At 44.5% G+C, this 13010-nt stretch overlaps 2 protein-coding genes and 1 non-coding gene across 3 annotated transcripts in view; 1 reads left to right on the forward strand and 2 right to left on the reverse strand.

Moving 5' to 3' along the window:
* CNRIP1 (cannabinoid receptor interacting protein 1) overlaps nt 1-13010 on the forward strand; it is a 1091934-nt gene that overhangs the window by 226823 nt on the left and 852101 nt on the right. The window lies entirely within an intron of this gene.
* The window catches only part of ANTXR1 (ANTXR cell adhesion molecule 1), a 238832-nt gene that overhangs the window by 54741 nt on the left and 171081 nt on the right, over nt 1-13010 (reverse strand). Inside the window, exons 16-17 of the mRNA XM_050754435.1 lie at nt 12671-12838; nt 1640-1720 (exon numbers count right to left, since the gene is read on the reverse strand). Of these exons, the coding sequence (XP_050610392.1) occupies nt 1640-1720; nt 12671-12838 (249 nt within the window). The remainder of the gene's footprint in view (nt 1-1639; nt 1721-12670; nt 12839-13010) is intronic.
* LOC126934610 (U6 spliceosomal RNA) lies at nt 12352-12458 on the reverse strand. Its single transcript, XR_007719061.1, has one exon. It is a non-coding gene; the product is annotated as a U6 spliceosomal RNA (small nuclear RNA).

Raw genomic sequence — 13010 nt, forward strand, 5'->3', positions numbered from 1 at the left:
CCGAGTAGCTGGGACTACAGTGCCCACCACCACGCCCAGTTAAGTTTTGTATTTTTAGTAGAGACAGGGTTTCACCATGTTGGCCAGGATGGTCTTGATCTCTTGATCTTGTGATCCATCTGCCTCGGCCTCCCAAAGTGCTGGGATTACCAGTGTGAGCCACCACACACAGTCCGAGCATTTCTTTCTTAACAAAAAAATTTTATTTTTTGAGACACAGTCTCATTCTGTTGCCCAGGCTGGAGTGCAATGGTGTGATCTCGGCTCACTGCAACCTTCACCTCCCGGGTTCAAGCAATTATCCTGCTTCAGTCTCCTGAGTAGCTGGGATTACAGGCATGTGCCACCACACCTAGCTAATTTTTGTATTGTTAGTAGAGATGGGGTTTAACCATATTGACCAGGCTGGTCTAGAACTCCTGGCCTCAAGTGTTCTACCTGCCTTGGCCTCCCAAAGTGCTGGGATTACAGGTGTGAGCCACCACGCCCATCCCAATTGAGTATTTCTATATGTTCAGCAGGGAGCCAAATGCTTTACAAACATTACCTTCTCCAACCAGCCACAGTAGGAAGAAGTCCATGCCATCTACTTTATAAGGATGAAGTTCAGAGAGGTCAGGTGATTTGCCTGGAGCTTTCTAGCCAGGAAGGAAGGGGGTTCAAACCCAAGTCTGCTTGATTTGAAAGGAGTTCTAAATGAGATACTTTTATTTTGCTTTTGGATTAATGTGACTGATTCCCAAAGAAGTGGATGGAAGATGCAGGTTGCTGGTAGTTGAGGGAAAACTTGGTCCCGAGTTGTGATCCGTAAAACTTGCAGAAGAGAGACTAGCTCTTACATGAAAAAATAGTGATAGCGTTGTTTCGGCACAACTGAAGTTATTTCCAGTGTAAGTTACTTGTTACTTACTATTTGAAACATAACAAGCTATTCACCTTCTCTTGTTTTTCAGAGAATGCAATTAGGTGATTTTTGTTTTTGTTTGTTTTTCTTTCTTCATTTACAAAATGAAGCCATGGGCTGGATGGTTTCTAATGTCTTCGCTGGCTCTACCTTTCAGGACTGCTCTTGACTAGAGATATTCCAAGCTTAGCCTTGACAATGCTAAGACAAATCCTCACCTGGGGTGAAAGGTCCCTCTGTGGTCCTGGGCCAGCTGGGCCCAACACCTGCTGGGAAGATGGTAGGCGTTTTCCGTGGCCCCTTCCTTGCCCTCACCCCATCCTTGCAGCGCTGGTACTCTGTGGTACACCACTGGCTTGTGTGGCCAGTGGCCAGCAGAGCTCCCTCCTGAAACTGCCCCAAGTAGGGGCCAGTCCTGTTTTATTCTCTCATTGTGCCTATACATTGAGAAGCTCAAATTCTAGGAAGTTACACCCAACAGATCACTGTCAAGTCCTTTACAGAAAAGCAAATCAAAGCTCAAGATCTTGTAATAACCAACATTTTGAAAAGTGATGTCTGATTTGTTGCAACATGAAATAATAGCTGGATTTGTATATCTGGAGTTATTCTAGCTCTGTTTGAGAATCCAAAGTTATTCTAGCTCTACAAAGATGGAGAGAGAAAAAGAATGTGTGTGTGTGTGTGTGTGTGACAGAGAGAGAGAGAGACCATTCATGAATTAACGAGTCCTACCGTGTCTCCTGGCTGTGGACGCATCACAGACACACGATCATATCCTTTCCTCAGTAGGACCCACAAGGCATCGAGTTTTCCCTGAAATAAAACAAATGCACCAAGATTACATATGAAATCAGACCTGTGGCTAGCCACCGTAGGCACACAGAACTTTCCGTGCTTCTTCAGTCATGTGAACAACACAACACTGTCAATATGGTCATGATGGGATTAGTGACTTTGCAGTCCCTTGATTCAAAACTGGAGCTTCGTGAATGGAGGAGAAGAGACACACAGAAGACTCTGATGCTTGTGAAGGACGCACCCTGAGGTCTGAGTGCAGTCCCAAGTTTGCAAACGTAACTTCATTCAAGCTTTGGGCTTTTGTCTTTATCACATTTCTGGGCATATCCTCATACCACAAGTCAATCTTTCCAAATTTCGCTAAAGTTTTTTCTTCCCACTTGGTGCCCAGAGCTCATTAGTAAAGACACTAATGACATATTCTGGAAAATTACTAAACGTTAAGTGTCGACAGGGCAAGACCAATTAAAGGCCCCTGGAATGCACATCCCTGGTTGTCTGCTAGGCTCACTCAGTAGCTGTAACTTGCTCAGAAGCCTGGGCTCGAGAGACAAATTACCAAGCATTACAGATGACCAAAACCACAGTCCCTTTGGGGTTGTATGTAACTGGCTGAAACGGAGAAGAGTGAGTATGTCAGCACCAAGGCTTTCACAACTGATGACCAACAACACCCCTCCAGGTGACTCTTATTTATATTCCCTGGAACCTATGAATATGTTACCTTACATGGCAGAAAGGAGTTTGCAGATGTGATTAAGGTAAGGATGTGGAGATGGGGAGAGTATCCTGGACTATCCGGTGGGCTCAGTCTAACTACATGGGTCCTTCCTAGAGGACCCACGGTGGTTTTTGGCAGGAGGGTCAAATCCAGAGAAGGAGATGTGTGGATAGAAGCAGAGTCACAGTGATTAGGTGTGAGACGGACTCAACCCAATGTTGCTGACTGTGGAAATGCAGGGTGGTCATAAACCAGTGGGTGTGGGCAGCCTCTAGCATCTATAAAAGACAAGGAAATTCTCCTCTGGAGTCTCCGAAAGGAAAACGGCTCTGCCAACACCTTGATTTTAGTCTAGTGAGACCCGTTTGGGGCTTATGACATCTGAAACTGTAAGATAATAGATTTGTGTTGATTAAACCTTTAAGTTTGTGGTAATTCATCCCAGTGACAAGAGGAAACTAATACAGTCCTTCTCACTCCTTGACATATTCTATGTTAATTTGCTGATTGTCTGTGCCCCCTGGAATGCCAGCTCCATGAAAGCAGGGGTGTTGATGGTTTTGTTCACTTCTATCTGCCTAGCCCTTAGGACAACATCTGGTGCTCAATATATGTTTGTTGGATGAATGAATGATTCTAAGTGGTAGGTGCTTCCATGAGTGTCCTCTAGTTGAATTGTCCCAGCAGTCCCAGAGGCCTGTGGAGAGGAAATGGAGGGGCAAAGAGAGATCAAGTAACTTGCCCAAAGGCAGATGGTTTGTAAACCAGAGAGTTGAGATTGGAACCCATGTCTCTCTAATTCCAAATCACATATGCTTTCTATTACACCAACTGCAGATTCTTCCTCATGCAGATCTTTTGGTGAGAGCGCTTTAATTTAGATCCTTTAGAACACAGGGCTTCTCAGCTGTGGGTTGCAACCCTTTAAGCCCTCATGAAATCAATTTTGTATGGGACCAGAACTTTTAAGAAATAGAATAGAAGAGAAAATATTAATTGCACATGGTGAGGACAAGTATTGTTTTGTGAAAAATTTGTTTCAGTTAAATGTGTATGGGTGTATGTATGACTGTGTGTGCACACATGTGTGGGCATAAACTTGGCCAAAATGTAAAACATATTTCCTACCCAAGCCTTAGGAACATTTGAAAATCCTGATCTTGCAGGGGTCTTTGAATGACAGTGCTGGGAAGGCTGGAGGAGTGTACAGAGTTTAAGTTCCTGGACACAAAGCATTTATATAGGGGCAGTGTTAAGAATCATCTCGAAGATTTCATGTTCTGAAATGATTTTCTGGTGGGTTATATACACATATAAAATTGTGTTCTTTAATCTTTATAAACTGTTGTTTGAGTTCTTGTGGGTTAAACTTTGTCTTGCCAAGTGTAGTGTTTCTCATCTATTTTGGCAAGGAATTTACAAAAGCCTTGAAAAATATTTTGAAATGATTTTAGAATGCTGGATAGAAATGCTGCTGTGTGCAGCATGATTTTCTGTATTAAGCCGTTTCAATCACCAGCTAAATGTTTTCCTTTAAGGTTCTTTTGGATAAGCATTTATATTTCAGGATATAACCAGGTGGGTTTCCTGGATGAATGCCTCTTTTTTCTTTCCCCTGTTTTTCAGAAGGAGAGGGCTCCCAGCATTTGGCTTTGTCAATCAGCCCACCCACAGAGCTGTGTGTGCTAATCACTCAACTCTGTGACAAATGAGCAATGACATGGGGCAGAAAGAAGAACACTGGGCTGTTGAAGAAACACATTAATTAACTCAGCAGAAATTTAAAGTTACATGCATAGCAAAAGAGCAGAAACCACCTAGATGTATAATACCAGGAGAATGAGTAGAAAATGATGTTTCTTTGTGGCAACAGGTCACCCTATGGTGTAGTGTTTAAGCACAAAGTGACCGAAGCCAGGCTGCCCCAGTTTGTACTGTGAGTTTCCTTTTCACCAGCTCTACAGGTTAGATGAGTAGTTTCATCTCCCCAAGCCTTACTTTTCTCATATTTAAAGTGGAGATAATAACACTGTCTACTCTACAGACTTGCTGTAAGACTTAAAATTAAATATTGGAGTTAGGTACTTGTCTCATAGAAGGTATTCATTAAATGTTACCTATGATCATAGTAAAGTCATTAAAATGATCATTTTGGAGGCTCTGTAGAAAGGCGGAAAAGAATGTAATACAGAGTGTAGGAATCCAATAATTTGAACTTTGTAAGCAGGCATCTGTCCATCTTCTATTCTGTGCTCCTCCAAGCCTATTTTCCTCTTACCCCCAAGCCACGGATTTTATTCCTTCTGCCCCACTCACTCCACCCAAATTGCTCTTGCTAAGGCCACCCATGGCATCCCGACTGCCAAACGCCTTGACACTCATTTCACTTGGTTCTTTGCGGAGATCTGCTGCGCTGGGCCTCTCCTCTGCACACTTTCCCTCAGCCTCTGTGCCACCAGCTTCTACCTGCTCCCTCCGACCTCTCTGCCGAGTCCTTTTCAGCTTCTTCTGCTCCTCCCCCTCTGCCTGCACTTGACATGGTGGCCTTCATTTGGCACCTCTATTCTCATCTCCCAGCTGAGTGCTCTCATCTAGTCTCATGGCTCCAGCTTCCACCTGTCTGCTGGTGACTCACAAATTCTATACTCAGCCCAGTCCTCTCTTGAGCTCCAGATCTGGGTATCCATTTACCTATTAAATCTTAATTGTAATGTGGATGTATCGCAGGTATCGAAAACTTAAACATTACAAACTGAACTAACTCTTCTCCCCAAACCTGCTCCTCCTTTTGCACACCCTGCCTTGATTCATGGCACCACCAATCTATCCAGATGGGCATGCTGGGTACCAGGAATCATTCTAACTTCCCTTCTCTCTGCCACCTGCTCATGTCCAACATCAACCGTGTCTCCTGAATGTTTTCTCTGTAGCAGCTCTGCTGCTGCCTCTTCCCATCCACCCCTGACCCACCATCTCCACAGCTCCTGCCTGGGCCCAGGCCCTCACCATCTTACTCATTCTGTGAACAGTTTCCTGATTGGCCTTTCATCTCCAGGGTTCCTGTCCTCTCTCCTATTGATTAATAAAGAAATTTGTTGCGAGCCCAAATGGATGCACTGCAGTCAATAAAAGGAACCACGAAACATTTTACTAGCAGTGTGAATTTGGGCAAGTTACCTAACCTCTCTGTGCTCTGGTTTTCCATTTGTAGTTTCTGCTGAGCTGGGTATCTATTTACTAATGGATAAGTAGTTTCTACTTTCAAGGGCTGTTATAAATAATAAAGGCATTAGCGCATAGAAAGTGCTGCCTGACTTGCAGGGTGTGCTTGATCCGGGTGAGCTGTTGTCATTGGGCTCTTCTGGCCAAGGCAAGATTAGCTAGTTCCAGGTGTATCCTCGGCATTCTGAGTTCTGATTGTCCCACAAATGAACCTAAATCTCCAGTCTGTGGCATAGAAAACAATCCAGGCAATCAATCAACACAACCTATAACCTCTTTCTACTCCTACAACAGGTAGTTTTTATGCAAGAGCTTTAGAAAAACAGTGTTTGCAACCAAGAAGTAAGCTTTAGAAAAAACAGTGTTAACAACCAAAATGAAAATAAAAAATAACTCTCAAAAGTCAACGAGCACTGCATGACAAAGGCTCTTGGAGCCTTGATTTTTCCGAATGTTGGCAGAAGTCTGTCATTTAAACACGGTAGTAGTGGGCTCGTCAATAACAACATTTTGGGGCTAGATGTGCCACCGAAGAGTTTTCTAAACAGCCTCTGCGCTTCACCTAATGTCTTAGAGGATCCTTCTGAGTTGCTGCTGCTTTATCTGTCTCAGACTTGGATGTCTGTCGTGCACAAGCCTCTCCATAGCACGCACTTAAGACACTGGTCCTCACTCCCCGGCAAAATGCCCAACTGCTTCTGCGAAGCTAAGACAAAGGTTTCTCCACAAGCCTCAAGCCCTCTGGCAGACTGTATTAGCTGACATTTATAAATAGCTTTCTTTCATTTGAAGTTGACAAATTTTGACTATAAAATGAGAAATTTACCAATTCCATGCTCCCAAACTGTATCTTAGCCACAGAAAATACCTTTCAATTCACACAGGCAAAGTGGAAGTTCTATGTAAACTCTAGCTTTGGTTTCTTTCTAAACAATAAGACTGTGCTGCGAATGATTCTGCAGCCAGCGTTCATAGCACTCCGGAGGTAGGGGGCCGGGCATGGTGGCGCATGCCTATAATCCCAACACTTTTGAGAGGCTGAGGTGGGATGATTACTTGAGACCAGCTTGGACAACACAGTGAGACCCCCGTGTTTACAAAAAAATTTTTTAAAAAATTAGCTGGGTGTGATGGCTTATATCTGTAGTCCCAGCTACTTGGGAGACTTGGGTGGGAGAATCCCTTGAACCTAGGAGTTTGATGCTACAGTGGGCTGTATGATTGCACCACTGCGCTACAGCCTGGGTGACAGAACAAGACCCTGTTTTCAAAATAAACAAAAAAACCAAAGCACCCGGGTCATCAGCTTTTGTGGTGGGGTTTCCTCTTTTTTTTTTTTTTTTTTTTCCCGCCAGGCAGCAGTTGTATCTTTTCTTCTGGTTTGTCTGCCTTAGCCAGCTAGAAGATAGTCAGAGATTGAGAATTCTGAGAGTAGTTTAACTTATAAGGCCACTATAAACTGACACCTGACTTTTTACACTTTGAAATACATGGGAGGCCAGGTGTGATGGCTTACGCCTGTAATCCTAGCACTATGGGCAGCCAAGGTGGTTGGATCAAGAGGTCAAGAAATTGAGACCATCCTGGCCAACATGGTGAAACCCCATATGTACTAAAAAAAATACAAAAATTAGTTGGGCGTGGTGGCACATGCCTGTAGTCCCAGCTACTTGGGAGGCTGAGGCAGGAGAATCACTTGAACCTGGGAGATGAGGGTTGTAGTGAGCCGAGATCATGCCACTGCAGTCCAGCCTGGCGACAGAGTTAGACTCTGTCTCAAAAAAAAAAAAAAAAAAAAGGCCTGGGCACGGTGGCTTACACCTGTAATCCCAGCCCTTGGGGAGGCTGAGGCAAGCAGATCACGAGGTCAGAAGATTGAGACCATCCTGGCTAACACAGTGAAACCCTGTCTCTACTAAAAATACAAAAAAATTAGCTGGGCGTGGTGATGGGCACCTGTACTCCCAACTATTTGGGAGGCTGAGGCAGGAGAATGGCGTGAACCCGGAGGCGGAGCTTGCAGTGAGCTGAGATCGCGCCACTGCACTCCAGCCCGGGCGACAGAGTGGGACTCCGTCTCAAAAAAAAAAAAAAAAAACAAAAAAACCCAGAAATACATGGTAAATAGCGTGACCCGCGCTTTCCCTCAAAGGAAAAAATTAATAGATTTAATGGATAATGTCGGAAACTTTCCCTACACACAGACACACACACACTCATGCGTGTGTGCACGCCATGCACAGGGTAATTTTTGTTGCGCTTTTTTTTTCTTCTTTTGGTTTTTAAGAAAAGTTTGCCCATATAGCTGGGCATGACTTCACTTGTCTAAAATGGTCAGCCTCAGTTTAATGAGAAGCACGGGGTATTGTAAATCCGGGGGTGAAAACCAAGCAAAGGAAAATGCAGGCTAAATATCAGGGAAAATTTCCCGATCATGAGTCTGGAATGAGGAAGAGGGGAGGTGTGGTCGGTGTGGTTGGTGCCTTAAATTAGATGGGGAGATGGTGGGTGGAGAAGAGCCTACTGTGGACTTCTTCCCTCTGTGTGTTCTCTTTGGGTTTGCTTGGCAAATGTGCTCACCTGCTTCTCAAAAACTCCGTTTCATGGAAAGCAATGAGTCTAATGCAATGCAATTCAATAAGTATATGATTCTGGCACCTTTCACTGGGGAGCCAGGAGTCTTTCCAATACCTGCTGAGAGTTTTGTGTGAGTTGGAGCTGTTCTCCTTGCTTATAGTGGAGGCAGAAGGCAGGCAGCGAGTGGACGGGTCACTCTCCCTGACCTGCGGGCCCCTATCCATTCTCTGCCTGCCTTTGCCATGCCTTGGAAGCCTGCCTCTGGATCACCTAGCTGCCCTTTGGTCTTGGTCTGTAAAGAGCCAAAGATTTGCAGGGCAAGAGGCAACATTATATAGGTACTTATATAACCATTTAAAAATGTAAAAATCGTTCTTTGTTTGTAGATCATATAAAAACAGGTGGTGGGGTGCATTTAGATTGTCAACTAAAGAAACAATTTCTGCTGAGTAGTCTCTTCGCACGGCTGCAGCTCTTCCTGGAACCCAGTAACACCATTTTCCCACGTGCCCTCCAGGTGTAACAGCTCTCGTTGTTGCCAGCCCCTGGGTGCCTCACCATAGCCTGGGGATTCCCTTCACTCTGCCCACACCTCTGTTAGCTCAACTCTTTTCAGTGTGCTTTCTGTTTCCTATCAGGACCACGGCGAGTTCAGGGAGAGAGTTCAGGAAAGGGAAACAGAGTTTATGGCACCACATAAGGCTAAATGTTTTGTCCAAGGCTGAGCAAATGTCCTCAGGCATTGTGGCTAGCACGGGACTCACTGTGGATCACACATCATGTAAAACAGGATGAACCCTGAGATTCTGGAAGCAAGCCTGCCTTACTTCTGTATAGACAGCATGCATGATTCCTTTTGAATTTCTTTCTGTGCGTCTATCCTCCTTGTTGCACCTAAAACAACCTCTTTTTCTCTTCTCTCCTCAGAGAGATGGCATGAAGAATGTCACTTTCCGGACAGAGTGTGCCAAAACGGTCTGTGTGGTTTGACCGGCAGGATGCTCTGGGTAGTGGCTTCATAATTACCGTTCATGCTTCAGCTCTTTAATAAGGGATGAGCCAGGTACAACACTGTTTACTGGGGATTCAAAGCGTAGCTGGTGTGTGCAGGGGGTCAAATCTGGTGGAGAGAAGGCTCATAAACATGAGTAACCACACCAACGGCTGTGTATGCGTTTCCTCTACAGTAGAAGGAGCTGAGTAAGCATTGGCATTGGCTGTTCCACCAGGCAAAAGGAGGATTCATGCTCTGCACATCCTAACGAGGGAGTCCCGCCGAGGAGCTCTTCAAGTCCACCGGCATCCTAGGTCATTTCCATCTGGCCTTTTAGTTGACTCCTAAGACACTCAGATTCCCAACCACTTAACATTAATTCGGCAGTTGTGTTTGTGGTAAAAATGGACCCAGTGTGAACATTAATGGGGCTCTCCTTGCTGAGATGCCTGAAAAATCACTGCAGTGCAATCATGGCCTCTTTGCCTATTTTAACAATCCAGTCACCACAGTTCCTGCCCTCCAAGAACTTCCTATGGAATGCTGGCTGGAACCTTTGGTGACAACTTCTTCATTTTTTTTTTCTTTTTTTATTTGAGATGGAGTCTTGCCCTGTTGCCCAGGCTGGAGTGCAATGGCGCGATCTCGGCTCACTGCAACCTCTGCCTCCTGGGTTCAAACGATTCTCCTGCCTCAGCCTCTGGAGTAGCTGGGATTACAGGCATCCGCCACCACGCAGCTAATTTTTGTATTTTTAGTAGAGATGGAGTTTCACCATGTTGGCCAGGGCTGGTCTTGAACTCCTGACCTTGTGATCCAGCCTCTTCGGCTTTCCAAAGTGCTGGGATTGCAGGCATGAGCCACTGAGCCCAGCTGGTGACAACTTCTTAACTCAGCTTGTTAAAACCCAGATGGCTGGGCCCCACTTCCAGAGGTTTTGATTTAGTAGATCTTAGGTGGGGCCCAAGAATGTCCATTTCTAACAATTCTTGGGTGATGCTGTTGCTGCTGGTCCAGGGACCACCTTTGAGAGCCAGTGCTTTACTACAGAGACTACAGAGACTAAGAGGAAGCTCAAGAGTCAGGACCGATGAAGTGATAATTGGGGCAACAGAGGCCTATCGCTCAGGGAGTCTGGAAGTGAAATTAGAAAAGGGAGGCATTGTGAACAAATGCTGAGAGCCAGTGTGCTTTTGGAGGCCTTTTGTGAGATTCTGAGTCACTGGGCCTGGAAATCTGTATTTTTTAAAGCACTCTCAGGTGATTCTGACACACAGCTGGGTTTGAAAGCCTCTGTATATTCAACATCCTACAGTGCCTGGCACACAGTAGCTGCACAACGAATACTCACTGAATTGATAATAATTCTGAGTGGGTGTTGGGAATGTTTTTAGATTTCTAAATGTATTGGCCCATATACTTATTTACTGCACCAAATTCAGTCCTAAACTGCCAGTCAATAGAGGAATAATATGCTCTCAAGTAGAAACTGGAGTTTTCAAACAGAATTAATGTTCTCTCAGTGTCCCAGATTACAGAAACAAAAACCTGGCTGTAACCAAAGATGTGGCATTAGTCACAAGGTACAGATTCCTGAGAATGGCATAACAGAAAATCCCCTTTCTTCTTCATGGCTGAGAATCTGCTTGGCTCCTTCCTGTCTGCACATGCATGCACGCCACTGCATGTTCTTCATTAGAAAATAATTAGAAGCAAACAGCTGTTAGTCAAGCGAGCTGCATTTTGCCCACATCTTTTCAGAGTTCAATCCATTACCCCAGGGGGCAGGCTTATCCTAAAAAAAGAATCTCACTGCTTTAAACACGGCAAAACAAAATAGAAATGCGTGGCAATTCAGGTGAGCTTGAGCTAGCTCAGCTGAGGTAAAGGTGACCATCAATAACGTTTTGTTACACTGCCTGCAATGGTACTTCTTTTGATTTTGTTGGAGAAGTCCTGCTCCAAAATTAGCAAATTAACTCAGCGAATGATGAAAATAATCTTTGTTGCTATCGGAAGGGGGTAAGGCTGTGTGTGTGTGCGCGCGTGTATATGTGTATGGATGGTGATGGGAGCTGGCTCTGTTGAGTCTTTGACTTGAGGCTTTGGAGTTGGCTCAGTTCTGTTTGCAGCATGAAACTGGAGTCTGTAGCCCTGAGTTGGGGGCCTTGGGTTCCAGACCTCAGCAGAACAAGGACTTTGCCTATCTTAGTATAAAATCAGAGGGTGGGAACAGATTATGTCTAGAGTCTTTTCAGCTATAATTTTCCAGTGCTCTTTGATAAGTGGCATAGTGCAGATGTGTATGGGCACGGCTAAAGAGTGAAGGTGTTAACTCAATCATGTGAATTCAAAGCCATTTGGACCAAGAAGAATAGAAAAGAGGCCTTCAGGCTGGGCACGGTGGCCCATGCCTGTAATCTTTGCATTTCAGGAGGCCGAGGTAGGCAGACTGCTTTAGCTCAGGAGTGCAAGACAGGCCTGGGCAACATGGCGAAACCCCATCTCTCAAAAAAAAAAAAAAAAAATACAACAATTAGCTGGGTGTAGTGGTGTGTGCCTGTAGTCCCAGCTACCTGGGGGGCTGAGGTGGGAGGATGGCTTGAGCCTGGGAGGTTGAGGCTGCAGTGAGCAGAGATCACACAACTGCACTACAGCCTGGGTGATAGAGTGAGAACCTGTCTCAAAAAATAAATAAAATAAAATAAAAAAAAAATAAAAAAGAGGCCTTAGGAAGCATTAACTGCCTCCTATGGCTTATACTTCCCAATAAACCAAAGAGGATTTTAAGCTCTGGAGGTGTGGGGGAAAGAGAGATGGTGGAGAAAAAAGATTTGTTCACAACCAGGAAGAGTGAGTCCTAGATCCATGGCCGTTGAGATTTGCTGGTGGGCCCCGATACACTGGTAGGAGGCTCAAATAAAAGGGAATGGGCTTATGTTATGGCAAAAGGAGTAGAGATTAGCATCAAGGAGTATGCTGCCATTTTTCTTAGACAGTAGATTGTCTACTAAGTGAAGTTATGAGATGTTATGGAAATTTATAGTCACTCTCTGGGGTTACTACCCAAGTTACTTGACTCATAGTCCATGCTTTTTCCACTACTTTGCCATGGTGAATTTTTTTTTTTTTTTTTATATGGAACACTTCATGAATTTGCATGTCATCCTTGCCCAGGGGTCATGCTAATCTTCTCTATATTGTTCCAATTTTAGTATATGTGCTGCAGAAGTGAGCACCATGGTGATTTTTAAAAAGCCTAGTTTTCAACCCAGATTATGTGGAAATTGATAGTAATTACTTGTACTTCAAGTCCATAATTTTAGATAATTGTTCCCCGGTGATGAGCTGGATTTTAGGTTGGGATTTTATCACTTGGAAAGATTCTGATTCTTCACTATGTAAGTGTTTTATCAGGACTGACGATAGATTTTTGAGTAGAGAGACACACCTTGATCGGAGAGTACCACTTGCGTGGGGAAGAAGGCCGACGCATATTGTTGTTGAGATTTCGCGGCTCAGGGAATTCATATTCCTGCTCTGGCATCTTGACTCTTGCATTCTTTGCCTTTTCCAACTTAGCACCTTCTTCTGTGGAGCCCTTTTCTCCCCAACGAACCTAAAATAAATAAAATATAATGAAACAAAATGACAAAATATGCTGCCCCTTGAGAATGAGAATGACAAATACATGCATGAGTTGCAATGTGAATGCTACCCAACCCTGGATTCCCTTGGGTTTTGAGGACCAGGGAAGAGGGAAACTGTGGAAAAAGAGAAAAGGGGAGAAC

This window comes from Macaca thibetana, chromosome 13 (assembly GCF_024542745.1).
Source record: "Macaca thibetana thibetana isolate TM-01 chromosome 13, ASM2454274v1, whole genome shotgun sequence".
Lineage (NCBI taxonomy): Eukaryota > Metazoa > Chordata > Mammalia > Primates > Cercopithecidae > Macaca > Macaca thibetana.